The 22424-nt window shown below is 39.3% G+C and overlaps 1 protein-coding gene across 2 annotated transcripts in view; it reads right to left on the bottom strand.

The window, feature by feature from the left end:
- The window catches only part of RPS6KC1 (ribosomal protein S6 kinase, 52kDa, polypeptide 1), a 205992-nt gene that overhangs the window by 152728 nt on the left and 30840 nt on the right, over window positions 1-22424 (bottom strand). For both annotated transcript variants that reach the window (XM_010853047.1, XM_010853048.1), the window contains exon 4: window positions 3402-3517. In XM_010853047.1, the coding sequence (XP_010851349.1) occupies window positions 3402-3517 (116 nt within the window). The remainder of the gene's footprint in view (window positions 1-3401; window positions 3518-22424) is intronic.

Raw genomic sequence — 22424 nt, 5'->3', positions numbered from 1 at the left:
AAGGCCTTTGGACTGCAAGGAGATCCAACCAGTCCATTCTGAAGGAGATCAGCCCTGGGATTTCTTTGGAAGGAATGATGCTGAAGCTGAAACTCCAGTACTTTGGCCACCTCATGCGAAGAGTTGACTCATTGGAAAAGACTCTGATGCTGGGAGGGATTGGGGGCAGGAGGAGAAGGAGACGACAGAGGATGAGATGGCTGGATGGCATCACTGACTCGATGGATCTGAGTCTCAGTGAACTCCAGGAGTTGGTGATGGACAGGGAGGCCTGGCGTGCTGCAATTCATGGAGTCGCAAAGAGTCGGACATGACTGAGCGACTGATCTGATCTGATACAAGAAAATAAACTGAATTAGAATTTAAAATCTTCCACATCAATTCCACTCCTAAGTATATACCTGAGAGAAACAAAAAATGTCCACATAAAAACTTATATGCCAATATTCCTAACAGCCATCATTCATAGTAGTCAAAAAAGACAACAACCCATATGGGCATCAACTTGATGAACAGATAAACAAAATGTGGTATATCTATGGATCCACACAGGGAAAATTATAATTAGTATTTAAAAATAAATTAAGGAATTAATGGATACTGGCTATAACATGGATAAACCTTTAAAGCACAAGGCTAAATGAAAGAACAATTCCATTCATAATAGCATCATAAGAATAAAATATTTTATATTAAATTTGTATAAGGTACAAAAAAAGTACCTTATACAGGAAAATCACAAACAGTGCTGAGATAAATTAAAGAATACCTAAATAAATGGTGAGTTATTTCATGTTCACAGATTATATTAAGATAACAATTCTCCCCAAATTGAACTGTATACTTAATATAATTCCAATCAAAATTTCATCAGAATTTTGTGCTCACATGGACAAACTGATGTTAAAATATTTTATGAAAATTCAAAAGAATCAAAACTGCTGTAATAACTCAGAAAAAATACAAATAAAGTGGGATAACTTACACTTTTTCATTTCCAAACTTATTATAAAGCTACAATAATCAAGACAGTATGGTATTAGAAAAGAACAGGCACACAGATCAACAGAAGTTTATGTTTTTAAGAAACTGTTTTCCAAAGTGATTTTTACCATTTTACATTCCCCAATAATGAAATTTTGCCATCTGCAACAACAATGCATGGACTCAGAGGGTGTCATGTTTGGTGAAAAAAGTCAGTCAGAGAAAGACAAATACTGTTTGATATCACTTATATGTGGAATGTAAAAAACAAACTAATGAATAAAACAAAAAAAGGAAACAGACTCAATGAGAAACTAGTGGTTACAACTGGGAAGAGAGAAAAGCTGAAGAGCAAAATAGGAGTAGGGGACTAAGAGGTACCAGGATATACTGTACAGCACAGGGAATATAGCCAGTATTTTACAGTAACTATTAATAGGGTACAACCTTTAAAATTGTGAACCACTACACTGTATACCTGAAACTTACATAATCTTGTAAATCAACTATAATTTTAAAATATGTACATATATGAAAAAAAAAACTTTGTTGTGTGAGACAAACAAGATAACATGGTGAGTTTTGCTTTGTTGCTTACTTGGGAGTCAAATAACCTTCTAAGACCATATTTACTCATCTCTACATTAAGAAACTAAGCATCACTGTTAGGATATTAAATCAGTATACTTCTCCCACCAAACACACTGCTTAGGATATTTCCAAGATATTCTCCAAGACTAGCTTGACCTTTCTTAAACTGCCCAATTTTTTCTTCCTCTTCTGTTTCTCATTTCACGTAACCCAAAAATAAGTATCTTTCAGCAACAGTTACAATGAGGAATTCCCAGATCCAAAAGAAACAGAATGAACAGCTTTTATTTTATTTAAGTTATTCAAAATCTACGATCTGATCTCTATATTCTTTTTTTAGCCCTTGGTATAGGAGAAGGCAATGGCACCCCACTCCAATACTCTTGTCTGGACAATCCCATGGATGGAGGAGCCTGGTAGGCTGCAGCCCATGGGGTCGCTAAGAGTCGGACATGACTGAGCGACTTCACTTTCACTTTTCACTTTCATGCATTGGAGAAGGAAATGGCAACCCACTCCAGTGTTCTTGCCTGGAGAATCCCAGGGACGGGGGAGCCTGGTGGGCTGCCGTCTATGGGGTTGCACAGAATTGGACACAAATGAAGCGACTTAGCAGCAGCAGCAGCATGTGTTAATTTGCAAGATTGCCTTTCATAATTTCTATAAAGCAATATTCTTCTTGCTTAATAATGCTGTCTTTTTCTATAAGCACAGATTCCCTGCCATACAGAAACAGCTGTACTTAGCAAACAGCTAATACTGTATCAATTTGATTTGGTCTTTTATCCTAAATATATGCATTAGGTCATAAGCAGAAGCCAATTCATCATCTCAGCCCAGTTTGCAGAGTAATGAAAAATTAAGCAACAAAGTCAATCAGCAAGAATCTTATTACTACAAACTTTTCTACTATTATTTCTAAATCACAAGTTTGTAATGTCTTTCAAAAGATCCACTTCCTTCAGCAAACTAAAATAGACCATAAAAAATAAATTCCTTTTGTAGATAATATTCTTTTGTAAGATCCTCATATACCTTGCTGGCTGCGTGTTCTAAGAAATTACATTTATACAACTGAGTAGATTTTTAGTTAAAGAAGGGAAAAAATAATTATGGCACAATCATATAGCTTTAGTCTAGAAAGCTAAATGTAACAGAAAAATTAAGACATTAATATTGAATAAAGACATTGATATTAACCGACAACTAGCAAAAATTCAATACATAATAAACTAGAATATTATTAGTAAAAATGATAATGAACTCAGAATGAAGGCATCTCATGTCAAGAAACTTAAAATACTAATATCCAAAGATCTCTGGTAATACAGTTTGAACTAGACTACCTCTTTAAGTTGTACACGAACTATTTTTGTTCTATCTTTATACAAATTAGTCTAATTAGAACAAATTTAATATGGACTTACAGTGGTTTCTGTCCCCAAAAGAAGTCTCTTACTGAAAGAAACCTCAAAAAGTGAAGATAACTACTGGAGTTTCATGGTATTTAAATGTTTTAATTTTTTCAATTATGATGAATTAGATAAGCTCTAAGCCCTCTGCAACAATTTTCTTAAATTGGTGAATCACAAACTGTACACATTTCCACAAGAGAAATAGAAGACATGCCAGACACTGTTATTTACTATTAACTTCTAGTTATTTTACTGAATAATGAAATTTAAAAGTAAATGACATTTTGTTTGGGGGAGAAAAAAAAAACTTAAATCTTGCTTTACTACAAATCAGAAAATAAAGACATTTAATAAGATAAAAAATATTAAAAAAAAAAAAAGATACAAAATATTCCAGAAAGAACACCAAACCTTGAAAAAATCTTCAAGCTGTTTACTGTTATAAAGGGCAGGAATGTTGGCAGAAAACTGCAGCAGATCTTCAGCACACTGCCTCCTCTCTTCAATAACAGTTTCATCAAATCGTCCTGGAATTAAATAAGAGTCAACACTGAAGGAAAGAAAGATCAAAGCTAGTTTGCAACAGTTGAGCTTCACAATGAGAAAGCTGTCTGCTGTGGTCATCACGCAGTCTTCTGAAGTCAAATCTAGTCTCCGTACCTGGAATCACTTGTGCTCCCACCAGGGAAGAGTAACGTTTCTGATAACACGGGAGGCAGAGGTGTCAACTAGCCAATAAACAGTGCTATCATAATCTAAAGACTGTCAATACAAAAAACTTACCATTTAAGAAGCTGGCAATTTGAAACTCAAGTTGAAGAGAGAATTATAAAGAACTCAGTTTTCTACAGTAATTTAATACTGCAATTACTCATATCATTTTCCCTTTCCCACTCCTTTTTGATTTATAAAAGGAGTCGAAGAGAGGAAATTATGAGAACATCTGTATGGCAGTGGGGTCAAACACCTCAGCTTGAAGCAAAAAGCTTTCAAGCCAATTTCCACGTGCGATGCTGTCAGTGTACATAAAGCATGCTTGCGAGAAAACAGAGAACCCACATGGCAGTCAGCTCTGGTTTACAAGGTGATTGAAAGGTGGTTTTCATAGAAATTTTTTTAATGATATATACAATTTGAATGCTGATAAGACATTTTCAAATATGAGCATTTTGTACTACTCTCGGATAAGATTACCAGTTGGCATTTGTCACACGCCATGCATCATACTGATTGCGATTTAGGTTTAAAAAACTACAAAATCAAAAGAGTAACACATCCCATACTTGACTGGCTTTGAAAAATGTTAATGAAAACAGAGGCATAAAGAGATTCTTAGTTATAGGCACCACAACTTACTGGAAATAAATCAACTTCTTTGCAATTATCACAGAGCCGCAAATGAATGAAAGGGAAGAAAGAAACAGAAAGATTAGAACAGAGCCCTCAGTTGCTTTAGTCAAAGGATTAAACACTGTACGTCCGAGAGTACAGAGAGCAAAGAGGTCACTTTTACACTGCCACACTTTTTCCAGTAGCTTACTAAGTACTTAATATAACAATAAAGTAAGGAAATCTATTTTTTAGCAACTTTTTAAAATATCACATATGTTTTCCACTCACTCAGAAACACAATTAATGATTAAATTTTGGTATGTTAACTAAATTTGTGCCAAATCTCTACTCTCCCTATTGTTTATAGGGAAATTTGTTTCAAAATGCTCAACTCTATTGTGAGAGCACAGAATTACAAAAAAAAAAAAAAAAATGTTCTAACCTAGGAAACATCACACACATCTAATCCAACATACTTTAAAACCAGCACTTACATGTAAGATTATACTATCTCCCAGCTGACAAACTTAACAACCAGACTTTGTGGAAAATAACTGAGGTTCAAGCTTGTTGATTTTAATCATGACATCACCTTAAAATGGTTAACAACAGAAAGTGAACAGGTTTTTAAACAGAAATAGAATAGAAATGGTTATATATATATAACAACAGAAATGGGTGTGTGTGTATATATATATATATAACAACAGAAATGGTTATATATATATAACAATAGAAATAGTTATATAGAAAATGAACAGGTTTTTACTAGTCTATGAAGTGTAAATAAGCAAGGTAGTATGATCACAAAAACGCTGCTGCTGCTGCTAAGTTGCTTCAGTCGTGTCCGACTCTGTGTGACCCCATAGACGGCAGCCCACCAGGCTCCGCTGTCCCTGGGATTCTCCAGGCAAGAACACTGGAGTGGGTTGCCATTTCCTTCTCCAATGCATGAAAGTGAAAAGTGAAAGTGAAATCGCTCAGTTCTGTCCGACTCTTCTCGACCCCATGGGCTGCAGCCTACCAGGCTCCTCCGTCCATGGGATTTTCCAGGCAAGAGTATTGGAGTGGGTTGCAATTGCCTTCTCCAACAAAAACACGAGTCAACCTTAAAAAAAAGAAAGACTCCTAGTTATACTACCCAAGGCAAGAATTTGAAACTGAACAATTAAATGCCTCAGCTCAATGTGACTCAAGTCTAATGAAACATCTACTTAATGACAACCGAAAGAAACGGTTTGAGAGACAGACCTGGGTTCAAACTACTTGCTCTCTCATTTGGTAGTTATAAAATTTAGGCTGATGACGTCCTAATTTACAAAATGAATAAAATGAACAATGTACTCAAAATGAATAGTCCATATCAAGCACATGCATGCATGCACAGTCACTTCAGTCGTGTCCAACTCTGTGACCCCATGGACTGTAGCTGCCAGCTTCCTCTGTCCATGGGTTTCTCTAGGCAAGAACACTGAAGTGGGTTGCCATGCCCTCCTCATCAAGTACATAGTAAGCTCTTAATAAACCAATCATGGTTTCTTTAAACCTTCAAGTACCATCATAGTGTCCAGTATATAGAACAGGCTAAAATATTTTTGTTGACTGTATGAGTAAATAATAAAACTTAAAAACTCTGTCCACGGAATTTTCCAGACAAGAATACTAGAGTGGGTTGCCATTTCCTTCTCCAGGGGATCCTCCCAACATAGGGATTAAACCCACATCTCCTACGTCTCCAGCACTGGTAGGCCCATTCTTGACCACCCCCCTGGTGGCTCAGATGGTAAAGCATCTGCGTACAATGCAGGAGACCCAGGTTCGATCCCTGGGTCGGGAAGACCCTCTGGAGAAGAAATGGCAACCCACTCCAGTACTCTTGCCTGGAAAATCCCACGGACGGAGGAGTATGGTAGGCTCCAGTCCATGGGATCACTAAGAGTCGGACTCGACTGAGTGACTTCACTGTCATTGTTCTTGACCACTGAGCTATCTGAGAAGCTGTGGGCGGGCGGGGCGGGGGGGAGTGGGGGGTGGTGTGGAGGGGTGGAAATAGACGGTAATTTCCAGCTTGCCTTGAGGTTACCTGTGGAATAAATGCTGGCCAATAATATAAATGAAATTTATTTTGCAGCTTACCAGAAATCTCTTTAAGAGATAACTGCTATACACCCTCCTTCTCCCACTTCTCCTCTTCATTCTATCTCCTTTTCCCCTTCCAGGAAGGACTAGGATGTAGGAGGTTAAAAACAAGACAGAACAAGGCAGGAAGGAGCTTGGATTCCTGATCGCTCTGGAGCCACGTTGCCTGAGGCTACATCCAGAGCATTAGCCATGAGAAACCAAAACTAATATTACCTATTATGCTAAATCTACTAGTTTCCAGTTCACACTCAACAACTACATTACATTCTTCCAATGACAAAAACACGCCTAAAGTGACACTGCTAGCTTACCTATCAACAATATTAGCTGGAAACAAGCTTCTGAGAGCTATAACATGTAGCACAAATTCTCTGGCCTGAAAACAACCTAAGATATTTATCCTGGGGGAAAAAAACATTGGCCAAATAGGTGAAAATGACAGCTAAAAATGTCCATTATCCCTTCTTTTGCCTAAATAAGAATTTGAGTATTCATCGGTGCTTATGATTACTGTCCAGCATATTTATCCTTTAAACAAAAAAGCAAACTGCAGTACCTATAAATATAGTAGTAGTAATTGTGTGAGCATCCGTAATCTTAGAACAGAAATCCAGAAAATGCACACATTATATTATGTTTCAACCCACAAAACCACCCAATATTATCTTTAAATGAACTAATAATTTGTTGTGGCAGAAAGTAAAGAGGAACTAAAAAGCCTCTTGATGAAAGTGAAAGTGGAGAGTGAAAAAGTTGGCTTAAAGCTCAACATTCAGAAAACTAAAATCATGGCATCCGGTCCCACCACTTCATGGGAAATAGACAGGGAAACAGTGGAAACAGTGTCAGACTTTATATTTCTGGGCTCCAAAATCACTGCAGATGGTGACTGCAGCCATGAAATTAAAAGACACTTACTCCTTGGAAGGAAAGTTATGACCAACCTAGATAGCATATTCAAAAGCAGAGACATTACTTTGCCAACAAAGGTTTGTCTAGTCAAGCCTATGGTTTTTCCTGTGGTCAGGTATGATTGTGAGAGTTGGACTGTGAAGAAGGCTGAGCACCGAAGAACTGATGCTTTTGAACTGTGGTGTTGGAGAAGACTCTTGAGAGTCCCTTGGATTGCAAGGAGATCCAACCAGTCCATTCTGAAGGAGATCAGCCCTGGGATTTCTTTGGAAGGAATGATGCTGAAGCTGAAACTCCAGTACTTTGGCCACCTCATGCGAAGAGTTGACTTACTGGAAAAGACTCTGATGCTGGGAGGGATTGGGGGCAAGAGGAGAAGGGGACGACAGAGGATGAGATGGCTGGATGGCATCACTGACTCAGTGGACATGAGTCTGGGTGTACTCCGGGAGTTGGTGATGGACAGGGAGGCCTGGCGTGCTGCGATTCATGGGGTCACAAAGAGTCGGACACGACTGAGTGACTGACTGAACTGAACTGATAAATGAAAAACTTCCCCACATTTGATGACATCCTAAAAAAATGCTAGTTTACTAGTTGAAACAAATACATAAAAATTTGGCTGCTTTAATCCTAGTGTGATCAATGAATCACCTCACTTCCCTATTAAACTAGATTTAAATGCTTAAGTTGTGAGTATATCAACTTCTAAGTAGAATAAACATGTCAAAAGTGCATTTTTGTTCTATTTCTATTGATCTATGCATTTCTATTCCACTAAACTTGGACAAGCAGAGATGAATTAGAACATTTTTCAGAGTACAACCAAAATTAAAGGCTAATGCATTAAAAGGTTCAATTACACTAAATCCTCGCATCAGAACAAATATGATAAAAGAACATGTTCACTTCTTTGTTCCTAAGATATTTCAGAATAACAAAAATAAAAAACAGTATTGGTAGCACAGACAAAGAGAAGCAGATAAATTTTAATGCAATGACTACTGGCTCTAATACATGTCACAAAGCCACCTAATTTGACAACTGAATTTAAAAGCAGCAAGATTCAACAGTAATTCTAATGGGAGACAACACCCTAGGAGCTACTCTCAAACTGTTCATCTTTTAATATCATCATAACCTCCTTTGAAAGTCAACAACAATGAGAAATTATGAACAGGTGCTTCTCTTACAGCCTTTAAATTTCCATTTACAGGAATGGAAATTTTATTTTCTTGTGAAGAGTAGAAAAATTATAGGTAATTTATGATAGAAAATGTAAAACAATCTTTCCTGAAGTTTATTATGCAGTATTACACATTATGTACTGTATTATTTGTGTATGAGTGTGTATATATTATCTTTAAGTCACTCTACCACCTCCAAATTACTCCACAATGGTTTGCTATTAAAAGTGGCAGAAGGAAAATTAAACCAAAACCTTCTCACAAAGCTGGTAAAGCACTGAAAATACAGTCTCTCTCTTTGATTTCTAAGCTGTCTTTGAAATCTTCTCCAATTTTTTTTAAATTATGAAGAACAACTCATGAAAGCAGGATTTACAGCTTTTTAAAAATGCAACTGTCAGTAACCAAAAACCAGTTAAACAAAACTAAAGGTTATCCTTTACCAGTAAGAAACTAGCCAGAGAAGCTTGGTGCTAATTCCTAACTGTATTAAAAACTCATTCACAAGGCAAAAAGGAGAGGCCGAGTTCTTAGGTGTGAATTTCCTCTAGTCAACAGCACCAAGAACATACCTCTAGTTAAAGAAGTTAGGTTTAAGACTCCTTATGAGTAAGGAGAATGTATAGATCTTTTCAAGATCTTTCTGTGTTGTTGGGTGTTGTCATTATAGACATGCCTGAACCAGCTAAGTCTGCTCCTGCCCCTAAAAAGGGCTCTAAAAAAGCTGTGACCAAGGCCCAGAAGAAGACAGCAAGAAGCCCAAGCGCAGCCGCAAGGAGAGCTACTCCATGTACATGTACAAGGTGCTGAAGCAAGTCCATCCGGACACCGGCATCTCGTCCAAGGCCATGGGCATCATGAACTCCTTTGTCAACAACATTTTCGAGCGCATCGCTGGCGAGGCGTGGCACCTGGAGCATTACAACAAGCGCTCAACTATCACATCCAGGGAGATCCAGACCGCCGTGCGCTTGCTGCTACCTGGGGAGCTGGCCAAGCACGCCATGTCCGAGGGCACTAAGGCTGTCACCAAGTATACCAGCTCCAAGAAAATATAATATGCCTAGCCGCTGTTAATGGAGAAGGCAATGGCACCCCACTCCAGTACTCTTGCCTGGAAAATCCCATGGATGGAGGGCCTGGTGGGCTGTAGTCCATGGGGTCGCTAAGAGCTGGACACGACTGAGCAACTTCACTTTCACGACTAAGGAGTATGTATACTCTAGGGAACCCTGGGGCGTTTCACTCAGAGGGTGTTAGAAAGGACTTACAGAATTTGAGTTTCTGTTGGCTGCTGGGGGAAAGACGCAAAGAAGTGGGGCTTTGTTTGCTCTGTCAGGAAGTGGGAGCCATTCTAAGATTCTGTTAATTCTATATAATTCTTAGATTCTATGGTTTTAATAAATTTTATTATGAGGCAAGAAGAATGAAGAGAGGCTAAGGCTGTGATTTATAAAAAAAATCTGTAGTCATCATGGTAGCCAGGATGAAGTGAAGCTTGATCATTTTTGTGACTTGACAATGTTCATGTTTTTGTCTGTGTTCAGACATGATTACAGCATGGTCTTGTTTTAGTCTTGATCCAAAGACAAAGAGCACCCTTGTCTAATGTTCCTATTCTGTGAAACTGCTTATATTCAACAGGAGAACACCACGACCTAGCTGTGAATGCCGGGCCAACTCTAGTAAGAAACACCAAGGTCGAACACATAGGGAGTGTCGGGCCAGTTCTTCCTTATATCTGTCAAGAGCTACTTTTCCCATTCTCACAGGAAATCACAGTGTGAGGAGAGATGTAACAAAACAAACAAAAAACAGTTTTTTATGATCTTAAAAAAGATCAAGATTGTGAAACCTACAAACTAATACTCTAAAAACATCAGAACAAAGACCCAGCACAGCCAATAAATAAAGTTATTTTTTAAAACAAAAGCAAAATAATATTTTTTTTAAATGTCAAAGTCAAAAAAAAAAAATAAAATCAAATAAAAATGTCAAAGTCATGAACAGACCAAAAAAAAAATGCATAAGGAATAGTCTAAATAAACAAACCTACAGATATGATCCTGGATGCAAAAAAAAAAAAAATTTAGAATAACTAGAGAAAACTGAATATTAACTACATATTTGACAACAGTATTATATCAGCATTAAATTTCTTGAGTAATAGGGGAAATATGGAAGTAGGGATGAAATGTCACAAAATCTGCAATGTATTCTCAAGTGGTTCAGGAAAAAAATGATACACGGAGACACAGGAAAATGTGGCAAAATGTTTTTCAGTGAACTTGAGCCAAAGGTATAAACTGTTCACTATATTATTCTTTTTTCTGTAAATTTTGCAAGTTAAAAAAATTGGAGAAAAATAAAATGAGTTAAGTGCCAGACTGGTGAGATGTACAGCCCGGAGGGGGAAACAACCATCTCAACTATCCCCAAAGAAAACAGAGAACTTCCTAGAAAAAGAGACAACTAGAGCCCTGAAAGGCTAACCAGAAGCTTCTACATGGACAGTGTGGTGCGTTAGGGGAAGGGCAGACCGAGCAACAGATGAGAGCTAATGGAGCTAATACGCGTAAAGCACCGAGCTACACACGCTACCGATACGATCCTCAGGAACGGATGTAATTCCTAACTCCTCAATAACAAGCTCAGATGTTAATTTGTACAAGATCACACCACTAGTGAACAGCAGGAGAGAAGATTTGGGCCTAAATCTGATTCCAAAAGGCATGTTCTTTTCCCTGAAACACTCAAATAGTAACCACAGATCTGATGGTTCTGTAAATCACAAACAGGACTCTTTTGCAGCTGAGGCTCATGTACTAAAAATGTGAGACTAGCTAAAAAGATAGATGATTAACTAAAACTTCCCTTCACACAACCACAGCTGCTGCCTGCAGGGTTCACTGCAACTATAAGTATTACAAATGGACTGCACCAGTTACTGAAAGAGATAAATTGCTTACTTACTAAGATTAATATGAAACTTTCACTCTTTAATGTATAAGGATGTGGAGAAAAGTTGGAAATAACCCACTAGCAACAGACAATAATAGTTAAGAATCTCAACTAATCCAGAAGCCATTCCCTTGCACCCAGTGATAAGCTTATCATTTAATTTGCACAAGCTCACAAGCTTCTTGAGCGCAGTTGAACTCCACAGCACAGAAGGCGTAAGGCAGAAAGCAAAAATATCCCTCCACCCACGCCACCACAGGCTGCACACATTAGGTACGGCTTCACACAAACATGTATGTCTATTTAAATACAGATGGGATCTGACTAAACATACTGCTATGCAACATTTGTTTCTTTATCTTAAAAATAAATCTTGGACATGTTTTCATATCAGTGTATCACAAATAGCTGCAGAATCCTATAATTGTCTAAATTTGTATGGCACATCCATACAATCATATAGTGAGAAACTCAGTTTCAGTTTTCTTGTACTGAAGGAGAGGGAGGCAGGAATTGAGAGAGCAGCACTGACGTATCTACACTACCATGGGTAAACAGCCAGCCACCAGGGGAGCTGCTGAGCAGCGCGGGGAGCTCAGCCCAGTGCCCCGTGATGACCCGGGGGCAGGGGGGCGGGGCGGGGAGGGAGACTCAAGGAGGGGGCATATGGATACAAATGGCTGACTCACATTGTTGTACAGCAGAAACTAACCAAACTAAAGCAATTATATTCCAATAAGTAAAGGGGAAAAAAATGCTGCAAGGACACTCATCTGTATACACATATATGTGTTCAGACATGTGTTATGTGTTCTCAAAGTGTAGTCCGCAGACTGCTGGGGGTCCCCCAAGGGCATTCAAAGAATCAATAAGGTCAAAACCATTTTCATAATAATACCAAGACAGCAGCTGCATTTTCACCACATGGACATCTGCACTGATAATCTAAAAGCAATAGCAGTAAAACTGCTGACCTCTTGGCATGAACCAAGACAATGGTACCAAACTATACTTATTAGTAATAGTCATATTCCTTACTGCCACTCACATTAAATTTTTTTAATGCCAGTTTTACATAAGAATGTCCGTGATGAAGCATAAAAATTAACTTTATTAAACCTCAATACTTACTTGAGACCATTTCTTTTTAAAAGTCTGTGTGTAAAAAAAATATAAACTACTATGACTTGGATATCTGACAGATATTTTCTCAAAAATAAACAAAGTGAGCCTAACACTTCAAAGAAAACAACCAGGAGCATCATTTTCAGTGATGAAATTCAAGCTGTCAATTCACTATAAGCTTGACAGCTTCCTAATACTTTAAAAAATTTCCTGTAGAGATCTGCGGTGATAGTTAACATTTTTGGATACTATTTAATGAAAATGGCCAACATTTGCAAAATCTGCATAACTCAGGGAACCAAAACTTGTCAAATGATGAATGTGTGTCACAAGCTCACACATAAGTAAAAGATACATTCAAATCTAAGACAGATGAATGGATTTTAATATAACAAAGGACCAGAGGTTCATTGAGTGTCAGATTCCATAATGTAACTAAGCCTTTACGAAATGACTGCTGTCTACCCAGCCATAGAAAAGAATAGAATTTTCCCATATGTAACAACATAGATGGACCTCCTGGAAGGTATCGTGCTTACTGAAATTAGTCAAGACAGAGGAAGACAAATATTGTGTATTTTCACTTATTTGTAGAATCTAAAAAATAAACAAATGAGTATAACAAAACAGAAACAGATTCACAGATACAAAGAACAAACTAGAGGTTACCAACACAGAAAGGGTAAGAGGAGGGGCAATATAGTGGGAGAGGATTAAAAGGTACCAACTACTAGGCAGGAAATAAATATGATACCAGGATGCAAGGCACAGCACAAAAAATAGAGCCAACATTTTATAATAACTTCAACTACAGTATAATCTACAAAAATATCAAATCACTATGTTGTATACCTAAAACTAATATAATACAGTAATACAGTATATTACAGTAATATAACACAGTAATACTAATATAATACAGTAATAAAAATCAGCTATACTTAAATAACAAAAAAAGAAGGAATTTACCACTACCAAGCTTCAGTGTATCGAAGAAGAGTATCTTCAACCATCTGAAAAGCTGTTAAAATACTCCTCCCTTTTTCAACAACATCATCTGTGTGACCCTAATTTTTCTTCATATGCTGCTGCTGCTAAGTTGCTTCAGTCGTGTCCGACTCTGTGCAACCCCATGCAACCTCATGTGCAACGGCAGGCCACCAGGCTCCCTCGTCCCTGGGATTCTCCAGGCAAGAATACTGGAGTGGGTTGCCATTTCCTTCTCCAATGCATGAAAGTGAAAAGTGAAAGTAAAGTCGATCAGTCGTGTCCGACTCTTAGCGACCCCATGGACTGCAGCCTACCAGGCTCCTCTGTCCATGGGATTTTCCAGGCAAGAGTACTGGAGTGGGGTGCCATTGCCTTCTCCATATACTTCATCACATTTCACCACAGACTGGATCCAGCAGCAGATATGAGAATTAGGTATTTTTCTTTTAATCCAGGCATTGAAGATTCATGTAAGTAAACTAATACTACTCTAATTTTTCATAAAAATACTCACGTTACATTTTTAACTAAGTACAAAAATATTTTTAAACTTCTAGTGTGATAAATATTAATAGCTACAACCACATAAACAATAGTTTTTCAAGCTTCAGTAATTTTTAAGAGTGTAAAGGAGAATTCTGAAGCCAAATATCTAATAATAATTATCTCCCTGTAGACAAGAGAATAGATGTGCAGTAAAATTTACTAAAAAACAGGAAAAGGTATATTCCAAATTGTCCTCCCCAAACTATGCAAATTTCTACTCTTCCTATATCTATTTCCCCGTACTGCTGCTAAGTCACTTCAGTTGTGTCCGATTCTGTGCGACCCCATAGATGGCAGCCCACCAGGCTCCCCCATCTCTGGGATTCTTCAGGCAGGAACACTGGAGTGGGTTGCCATTTCCTTCTCCAATGCATGAAAGTGAAAAGTGAAAGTGAAGCCGCTCAGTCGTGTCCAACTCTTAGCGACCCCATGGACTGCAAGCCTAAGAAGCTCCTCCCACGGGGTTTTCCAGGCAAGAGTACTGGAGTGGGTTGCCATTGCCTTCTCCCTTCCCCATACTAGTTATAATCAAACTTTTAAATTTCTGCCATGAGACTGATTTTTAATGGTAACGCTGTCTTGTCACTAGTCCAGCTCTTAAACCTTAACTCATTATTTCTGTATTTTTCAAGTATATATATGGTTATGCATGGTGCTACATGCTGAAGATACATCTGTAAATAAGAACAAAGCAGTCTCTAAACAACACAGCTCAGGAAAGGTGGAGGAAAAGGTAGGTACAATACAAGAGAAGTTTCTTTCCTTTTAGAATACAAAAACAAAAAACTGTTGGTGTGGCTTTAGAAGTATGATTCTTAAAACTCCTCAGAATAGTCAATTTTTTACATTACTTGCACCTTAATAATAAAAGTAGAGAATCACAAGACTTAAAAACTTGACTAGATGAAAGCCACATCCAGCACTTCTGGATCATGACGCTTGCTTCAACTATGAGACTCTAAATTTCTGAGAAGGCAGAAGCTGAGTCACTGTATACAACAGTGCCCATTTCTAAAATGTTTCTTGAATTAAATGTGCTCATAAAACCTCCAGATAATTAAGGGTTAAGCTGAAATTAATCAGAGAAGACTCCAGTAGTAGAGTCTTACATTTACGGCATGTAACCAGCTACAACTTGACAACCTTAAACGGGACAGGTGTCGTGAAAAAAAGGAAGGAACCATAGAGTTTGGATAGTAACTGTGAACAGAAAGCAAGAGAAATGTGGAGAACCGATGGGATGTCTAGACTCAAAGACCAAAAGCAAGCAGTCAGAGGTTAACAGCCTACAATAACAAGAGTTCGTGGATCCCCTAACGCTGAGTACAAGAATGTAATGAATGGATGGAACCATCAGAACTAATGGTTCTACGGCTAGTGACCAGCTGCCCACTTCCCTCAATTGTTTTTTTATCTTTCTAATTATGCATCCAAGATACTTCTTGCTATTACTTATATTTTGAAATGTCAGCATATATCATAAATTGTTAATATTTAGCATTTATTAAATTTAAAGAATTGTAGCAAGAAGCTTTCAATGACCCCTTTATTCTGGCATGAATGTCACTGATGTTGCTATACTATATAAGATTCTCTGCATCTTGCGCCCAAATCTCAAGGAGCTGTGAAAACCTGCTGCACATCCTGAGGAAGCAAGTGTGAAGCTCAGGAGTACCGTGATCCTGCAATCAAATTAGAAAGAAGAAATCCCTGTGCCACAAGAACTCTGAGCTAACAGAGACAGGATAACGTTAGACTACCCAGAATTCTTCTAAAATCAAAGACAGACAGGAGGGTCCAGTCAAGAGATCAAAATCACACAGCAACTGGAACAGGAAAAATTTAATATAAAGAATTATTAAGCATGGCAATAGAAAAATAGAAACTCTAAAGTGAAAAGAGAATCCTAATGAATATCCCAGGGTACCCAAGGAAGAAAAAACTTGGAAGGGGGAAGCCCTCCCCACGGTTTGATCTCAGATCCTCTTGGAAAAGGTATGGTTACAGCCATTGGATTGGGAGACATTTGCTGGGCTCCCCGGACTGGTCCACAGTCACCAGGAAAGACCCCCTCCATACTTCAGAAGGGACAGGGCAGGCAGGTGGGCAACGAGAGAGTCACAGTGCTGGGAGCCCACGCATAAACCAAGGTCATGCAAGGCCTGGGGAACACGCTGGAGGTAAGGAAGGCCACAGGAAATGACTTTCTGAGGTAAGGAAGGCAGGCCGCAGCTGTCAGACTGGCATGCAGAAGGGGGAGCATCAAGAATCTGCTCGCCTGCAGGGCAACGAGGCCGGAGGTCTAGTGTCCTGTCGGAGGGGTACAGGGTGCTAGCGGGCTGCAGCTGAGGGGCAAATACACAGACAGAGAGTGTGTGAAGCCCACTCTCCAACAGGCCTGGAGACCGTGCAGTGCTTAGCTAGACGGCCACCGACTAACTGTGGCTACAAGCTCATCAGGAGCCTGGGCTCCAGGTGTATGGCTGAGGCAGATGCTTCTGACAACAGCGCAGCAAAAGCAAAAGCAAAACAGTCCACAGCAGACTGCAAAGAGGGAGAAGAGACCTGACCCTCCCAGAGCGCCCTCCAGTGTCCCCTACACTTAAGCATATGTCTAAGTGAAGCTTAACTGCAATACTCACTGTAAAGGGAAACGCTTAAGGAGTCCAGCCTATTAATGTGGAACAGGAAATGAAAGAAGGACCTGACGGGAATTCCCTGGAGGTCCAGTGGAACTAAAATGGGGGAACTAAATCCCACAAACCGCACAGTGAGGCCAATTAAAAAAAAAGGAATGGACCTGAAGCTAAGAGGCAATAAATGGATAATGGATAACTGGCATGGCTTCTGAGAACCAAGAAGAACCAATGTAAGAGCCCCAAGTATTCCAAGATGACCTTGCAAGGCAGCATTTCCCCAATGCTGATGAGAAATATAGCTAGCATCAGAACATACTCTATAAAGCCATTATACAAAAATCAACATGGTATAGAAACAAGAATTAATGTAAGAATAGACAAATAAATGCCACAAAAGAAAAAACCCTGAATTAATGGCAATGCAAATGAAAAGTATAACAAAGATTTCATTAGCAAAAATACAAATTATTGAATAAGTGATGTGACAACAGATATCTAACCATCTGAAAGAAAACTAAAATGGAGCATCATGTGACATCCCATTCAAATATAAATTCCACACAGATATTAAAAAGAATTTTTTAAGCTATAAAAATCATCTTATAAGCAAATGTAGGTATGGGACGACCTTTCTCATCAGGACCAAAACCATAAAAGCTTGGCAAGGAGGTTAGTGGAGGAGCATTCAGGAATAAAACTGAACATATAAAACTTTGTTTGGCAAAAGCTATCATAAACAACTCTGAAATAAGCACATGTAGGTGTATGTATATATGTATATGTACAGATTGGTACATGAATGGAAGTATGTACAATGCACGCATTGTAATATGTATGTACATAAATGCACTGATTCCCAACTACAGCAGCTGAAAGAGCCTTGAAACAGGCCACAATGAGCCTGTCTACCACCCAGATAGTGAGCTTATCTACTGCCCAGATAGAGGACCCTGCGGCAGCCAGAGTCCAGCCAAAAAGTGGAATCCACACGGCAGTTTGAAGAGGGAAAGTCTTATAAAGAATTATTAACTACTTACACAGGATTAACTACTGCTGCTGCTGCTGCTAAGTCACTTCAGTCATGTCCGACTCTGTGCGACCCCACAGACGGCAGCCCACTAGGCTCCCCCGTCCCTGGGATTCTCCAGGCAAGAACACGAGTGGGTTGCCATTTCCTTCTCCAATGCATGAAAGTGAAAAGTGAAAGTGAAGTCGCTCAGTCATGTCCGTGGGATTTTCCAGGCAAGAGTAGTGGAGTGGGGTGCCATTGCCTTCTCCGGGATTAACTACTAAGAAGGAATAAAAGAGAAGTGTAAGGAATATCCTAGGATGGAGGGGAAGAACCGAAGGCAGTCCTAGCAAGGGGGCCTGCTCCCCAAGGCTGGATTCGGGGCTCCCGGAGACACGGCAGCTGCAGCAGGCTGGCTGAGAGAGTCAGCTGGGCTGCCCCAGCCACTTGCTCCACAGCAGGAGGGCCAAAGGCACTGGGCACGGAACTGCAGGCTGGACTGCCAAACAGGAAACTCTCTGTGGTGTCAGCAGGCCGCAGGTGGAAGGAGGGGAGCCCTAGACAGGAGCGAGCAACAAAACTTGCTAGAAGGTGAGGACCGCTGGGAAGCCCACAAACGTCCGCGCCACTGGCAACACAGAGCACGCAGGAACAGAAGTCCATCTCCCACAGAGTCCCTCAACATCTCGACAGATTAAGTTTATACAAGCCAGTTGGAAAAGTAGGTCCAATAAGGGGAAAAAAAAAAAGGTGGAATTGGAGCTAATTTTATGCAAAAAAAATGATAACTAACAGTTTCCAAAAACATTCCCCACAAAAAGCAACCAGGGCTCTGTGAAGAGATGGCCGATTCCAAGGCTGGAGCTTATGAGCTCACAGATGAGCACTGAACGTCTTGTTATGCTTAAAAGTAGTAAGTGCTTTAAAAAAACAACAACCACAAAAACATGTGATGGTGAAAAGTTTCAAGGACAGAGAAGCCCAAAGTAAAAGGGGCCCTACTAGTCAAATCTAGAACAATTTGGGCATCTAGTACCCTGAAAGAAAGTGTGAACGAGAAAGTCACTCAGTCATGTCCGATTCTCTGTGACCCCATGGACTGTAGCCTTCCAGGTTCCTCTGTCCATGGGATTTTCCAGGCAAGAATACTGGAGCATTCCCTTCTCCAGGGGATCTTCCCGACCCAGGGATAGAACCCAGATCACCTGCACTGCAGACAGATTCTTTACCATCTGAGCTACCAGGGAGGCCTAATGAATTCCAAATTCTAAACTATTGGGAGGGGAAAATTAGGTGTATGAGTCCAAATAAATAATGGATAGATGGAAAAATACACAAATAGACACAATACACAAACATGCAGCCATACAGATAGATAACAGAGATTCAGGTAAAAAGAAGAACAGTTACAAAGACACACAAACAAAGAGATAGGGAGGATAATCACTAAGGTGGAAGCGGTGCTAGAACTGGAAACTCATTATTATGACGCCATGATGGGAGCTGGTGATGGACAGGGAGGCCGGGCATGCTCCAGTCCATGGAGTCGCAGAGTCAGACACAACTGAGCGACTGAACTGAACTGAAGCCATGATGTAAACACTGGTTTGTGCAAGAATCTATGGATGCTAAACATAAGGGGCAATTTTGTAAAAGAGCAGAATATATTCATGATCTTAAAAGTTTTGAAAGAAAGGAAGAGAGGGATGGAGAGAGGAAAGGAGGAACTCAAATATATGTGATAGTCTCAAGATGGCCCCAAAGTTTCTAGGTCCTAATTCCTGCAACTTGTAAATGATACTTTATTCAAAGAGTGTGTGCAGATGTGATTAAGGACCTTGAGAGGCAGAGATTACCCTGGATTATCAGGAATGGGCACTAATGCCATCACAGATGTCTTGTAAGAGAGGGGCAGAGAGAGATTTCACACAGAGAAGGCAGTAGAGTATTGAAGTAGACAGAGAATTGAAGATGAGGGCCTTGAAGACTGAAGTGATGCTGGCATAAGTCAAGGAATACACCCAGTCACCAAAAACTGAAAGAGGCAAGGAATGTATTCCTCCCTAGAAGCTCTAGGCTCTGCTAACACCTTGATTTCTGCCCAGTGATACTCATTTCAGACTTCAGGCCTCCAAAACTATAAAAAAAAAATAAAGCTCTATTGTTTTAAGCCACCACAAAAACAAACCTTCCTCTAATTTCTCTCTCACGTTTTACTAAAAGAAGCAAGAAGAAACCACACCGAACTTACTAAACACTCTGGTTGGACATCTCCCAGCAGCATACCCTCTTCCGTTGGTACCTTTCCTACTTCCCACACCTCTGTACGCAACCACATTGCTAAACTTTCTACAACGATGTAAGAAGGACCCGCTCCCTTCCTCTAATTTCCAGTAACATTTACCTCGTTTTCCTGCAAACCCTCACCTGCAGTCTTATCAAAGACCACAAGGCTTCTATAAACAGCTTCCTCAAGACAGTGTAGGCCCTCATACTCTCCTCAAAGCCCATGGCTCATTCCAAAGCCACTCTCCACATTTTTGGGTTTTGTCATAACAGCACTCAAACTTCCAGGTTAAAAAAAAAAAAAATTAAGTACTGATTGCAATGTAAAAAATTATCCCAAAACTTGGTAGCCTACAGTAACAAACATTACTATCTCACAAAGCCTCTGATAGTCAGGAATCCTAAGAGGCTAGGCAGGATGTTTCCAGCTCAGTGTCTCTCATGAGGCTGCAGTCAAACTGTCAGCCAGCGCTGCAGTCATGTCAAAGGTCTACTGAACCGGAGAAATCAGCACCTAAACTCATCCACATGATTGTACCAGGTTTCAGATGACTGCGGGGTGTTGATGTTGGCCTCTGTTTCTTTCAGCGTGGGCCTCATCATGGGCTGTGTGTGTCCTCACAGTATGAAAGCTGGTAACCCTCAGAGCAAGTAATGAGAGAGGCAGACAACATCCCCAAGAGACAAGCCACAGCTTTTATAACCTAACCTCAGAAATGACACACCGCCACTTTTTTTACGCTACTGGTCACACAGGCCAATCGATTCCTGGGAAGGGAATACACAAATGTGTAACTAACAGGAGACAAGGATTACATACGGCCATCTTGGAGATTGTCTATCACAAAAGGTATGGTCCAAATATTTAGCAAACCAGCACGCAGCATGAATTTGATTTACTGGTAGTATAAGGAAAAAAGATTCCAATAAAACTACATTGTCGTAACATGTGTATGTATGGCTGAGCCCCCCTGCTATTTACCTGAAACTACTACAAGGTTGTTAACTGATTAAACTACAATAGAAAATAAAAAGTTTTAAAAAACCTACATTGTCACAGTAGTCATCACAATTAAACTTAACAAAAGATAATTGTTACCTGTTTAATGAACAATATTTACAGTCATGATACAAATATTACCTGATATAATAAACAATATTTCTAGACATAATGATACTAATATTACAGATGAAGTTGATTAAAATTCCGGATTTGAAAATCATTCTACAGATTAAGTATGGAATCTTAATTATGATTATTGAAAAGAATATAAGTATTACCACCTTTGAGAAATGTTAAAATAAGCATACAAGTTTCAAAAGCTGAGTGGTAAAAGGAGCTAATGAGGTAAAAGAGAGGACAAATACACTCCTAGATTCATCTTACAGAATGGTATTGTCCATAGTTATGGGACAAAGAAATAGAGACGTGGTCAACAGAAGAACTAAAAATATTATGTAATAATACACGGGAACAGGTAAGTCAAAATCTTACCTATCAGAGTAAAAAGTAAATAGACACGTCATAAGCTGTTACACCAAAGAAAAAAAAAAACTGTATAAATTTACTATTATAGATACAGAATACACATTCAAAAAATGAAAAGTAAAAAAGATAAAAGCCAGTTTTCTCTAGAAGCAAAACTGGGAAGAAGATGCACAGAGCAGAAAATTACAGTACTTTTTTGTTTGAGGTTTATAACCATTTGCACATTGGTTTACAACAGCAAGTTTCTCATGTGTAACATTTTAATTCTACTTTCGTACACACCACAGCATGCTCACCACCCAAGTCCAGCTTCCATCCATCCCTGTGCACTTGACCGCCTTTAACCATTGTGCCCTATCCCCACTACTCTTCCCCCTGGTAACTACCAATCTGTATCCACATGTTTGTTTTTGCTCCATTTCATTTCAATTAGATTACACATGAGTGAAATCATACGGTATTTGTCTTTTTCCATTTGATTTATTTCACTTAACATAATACCCTCTAGGTCCATTCATGTTGTTGTAGATGGCAAGATTTCATTGTTTCTTATGGCTGAGTAGTATTTGATTGCATATATGTACACAGAAACATCTTCTTTATTCATCCGTCAGTGGTATTTAGGTTGTTTCCTTATCTTGGAAATTATAAATAAGGTTGCAATATACATAGGTCTGCATCAGTTCAGTTCAGTTCAGTCGCTCAGTCATGTCCAACTCTTTGCGACCCCATGAATCGCAGCATGCCAGGCCTCCCTGTCCATCACCAACTCCAGGAGTTTACTCAGATTCACGTCCATCGAGTCAGTGATGCCAC

This window comes from Bison bison, unplaced genomic scaffold, assembly GCF_000754665.1.
Source record: "Bison bison bison isolate TAMUID 2011002044 unplaced genomic scaffold, Bison_UMD1.0 scf7180017864322, whole genome shotgun sequence".
Classification (NCBI taxonomy): Eukaryota; Metazoa; Chordata; class Mammalia; order Artiodactyla; family Bovidae; genus Bison; species Bison bison.
The sequence above is the reverse complement of the archived record's forward strand: the minus strand, read 5'-3'. Positions and strand labels throughout refer to the sequence as shown.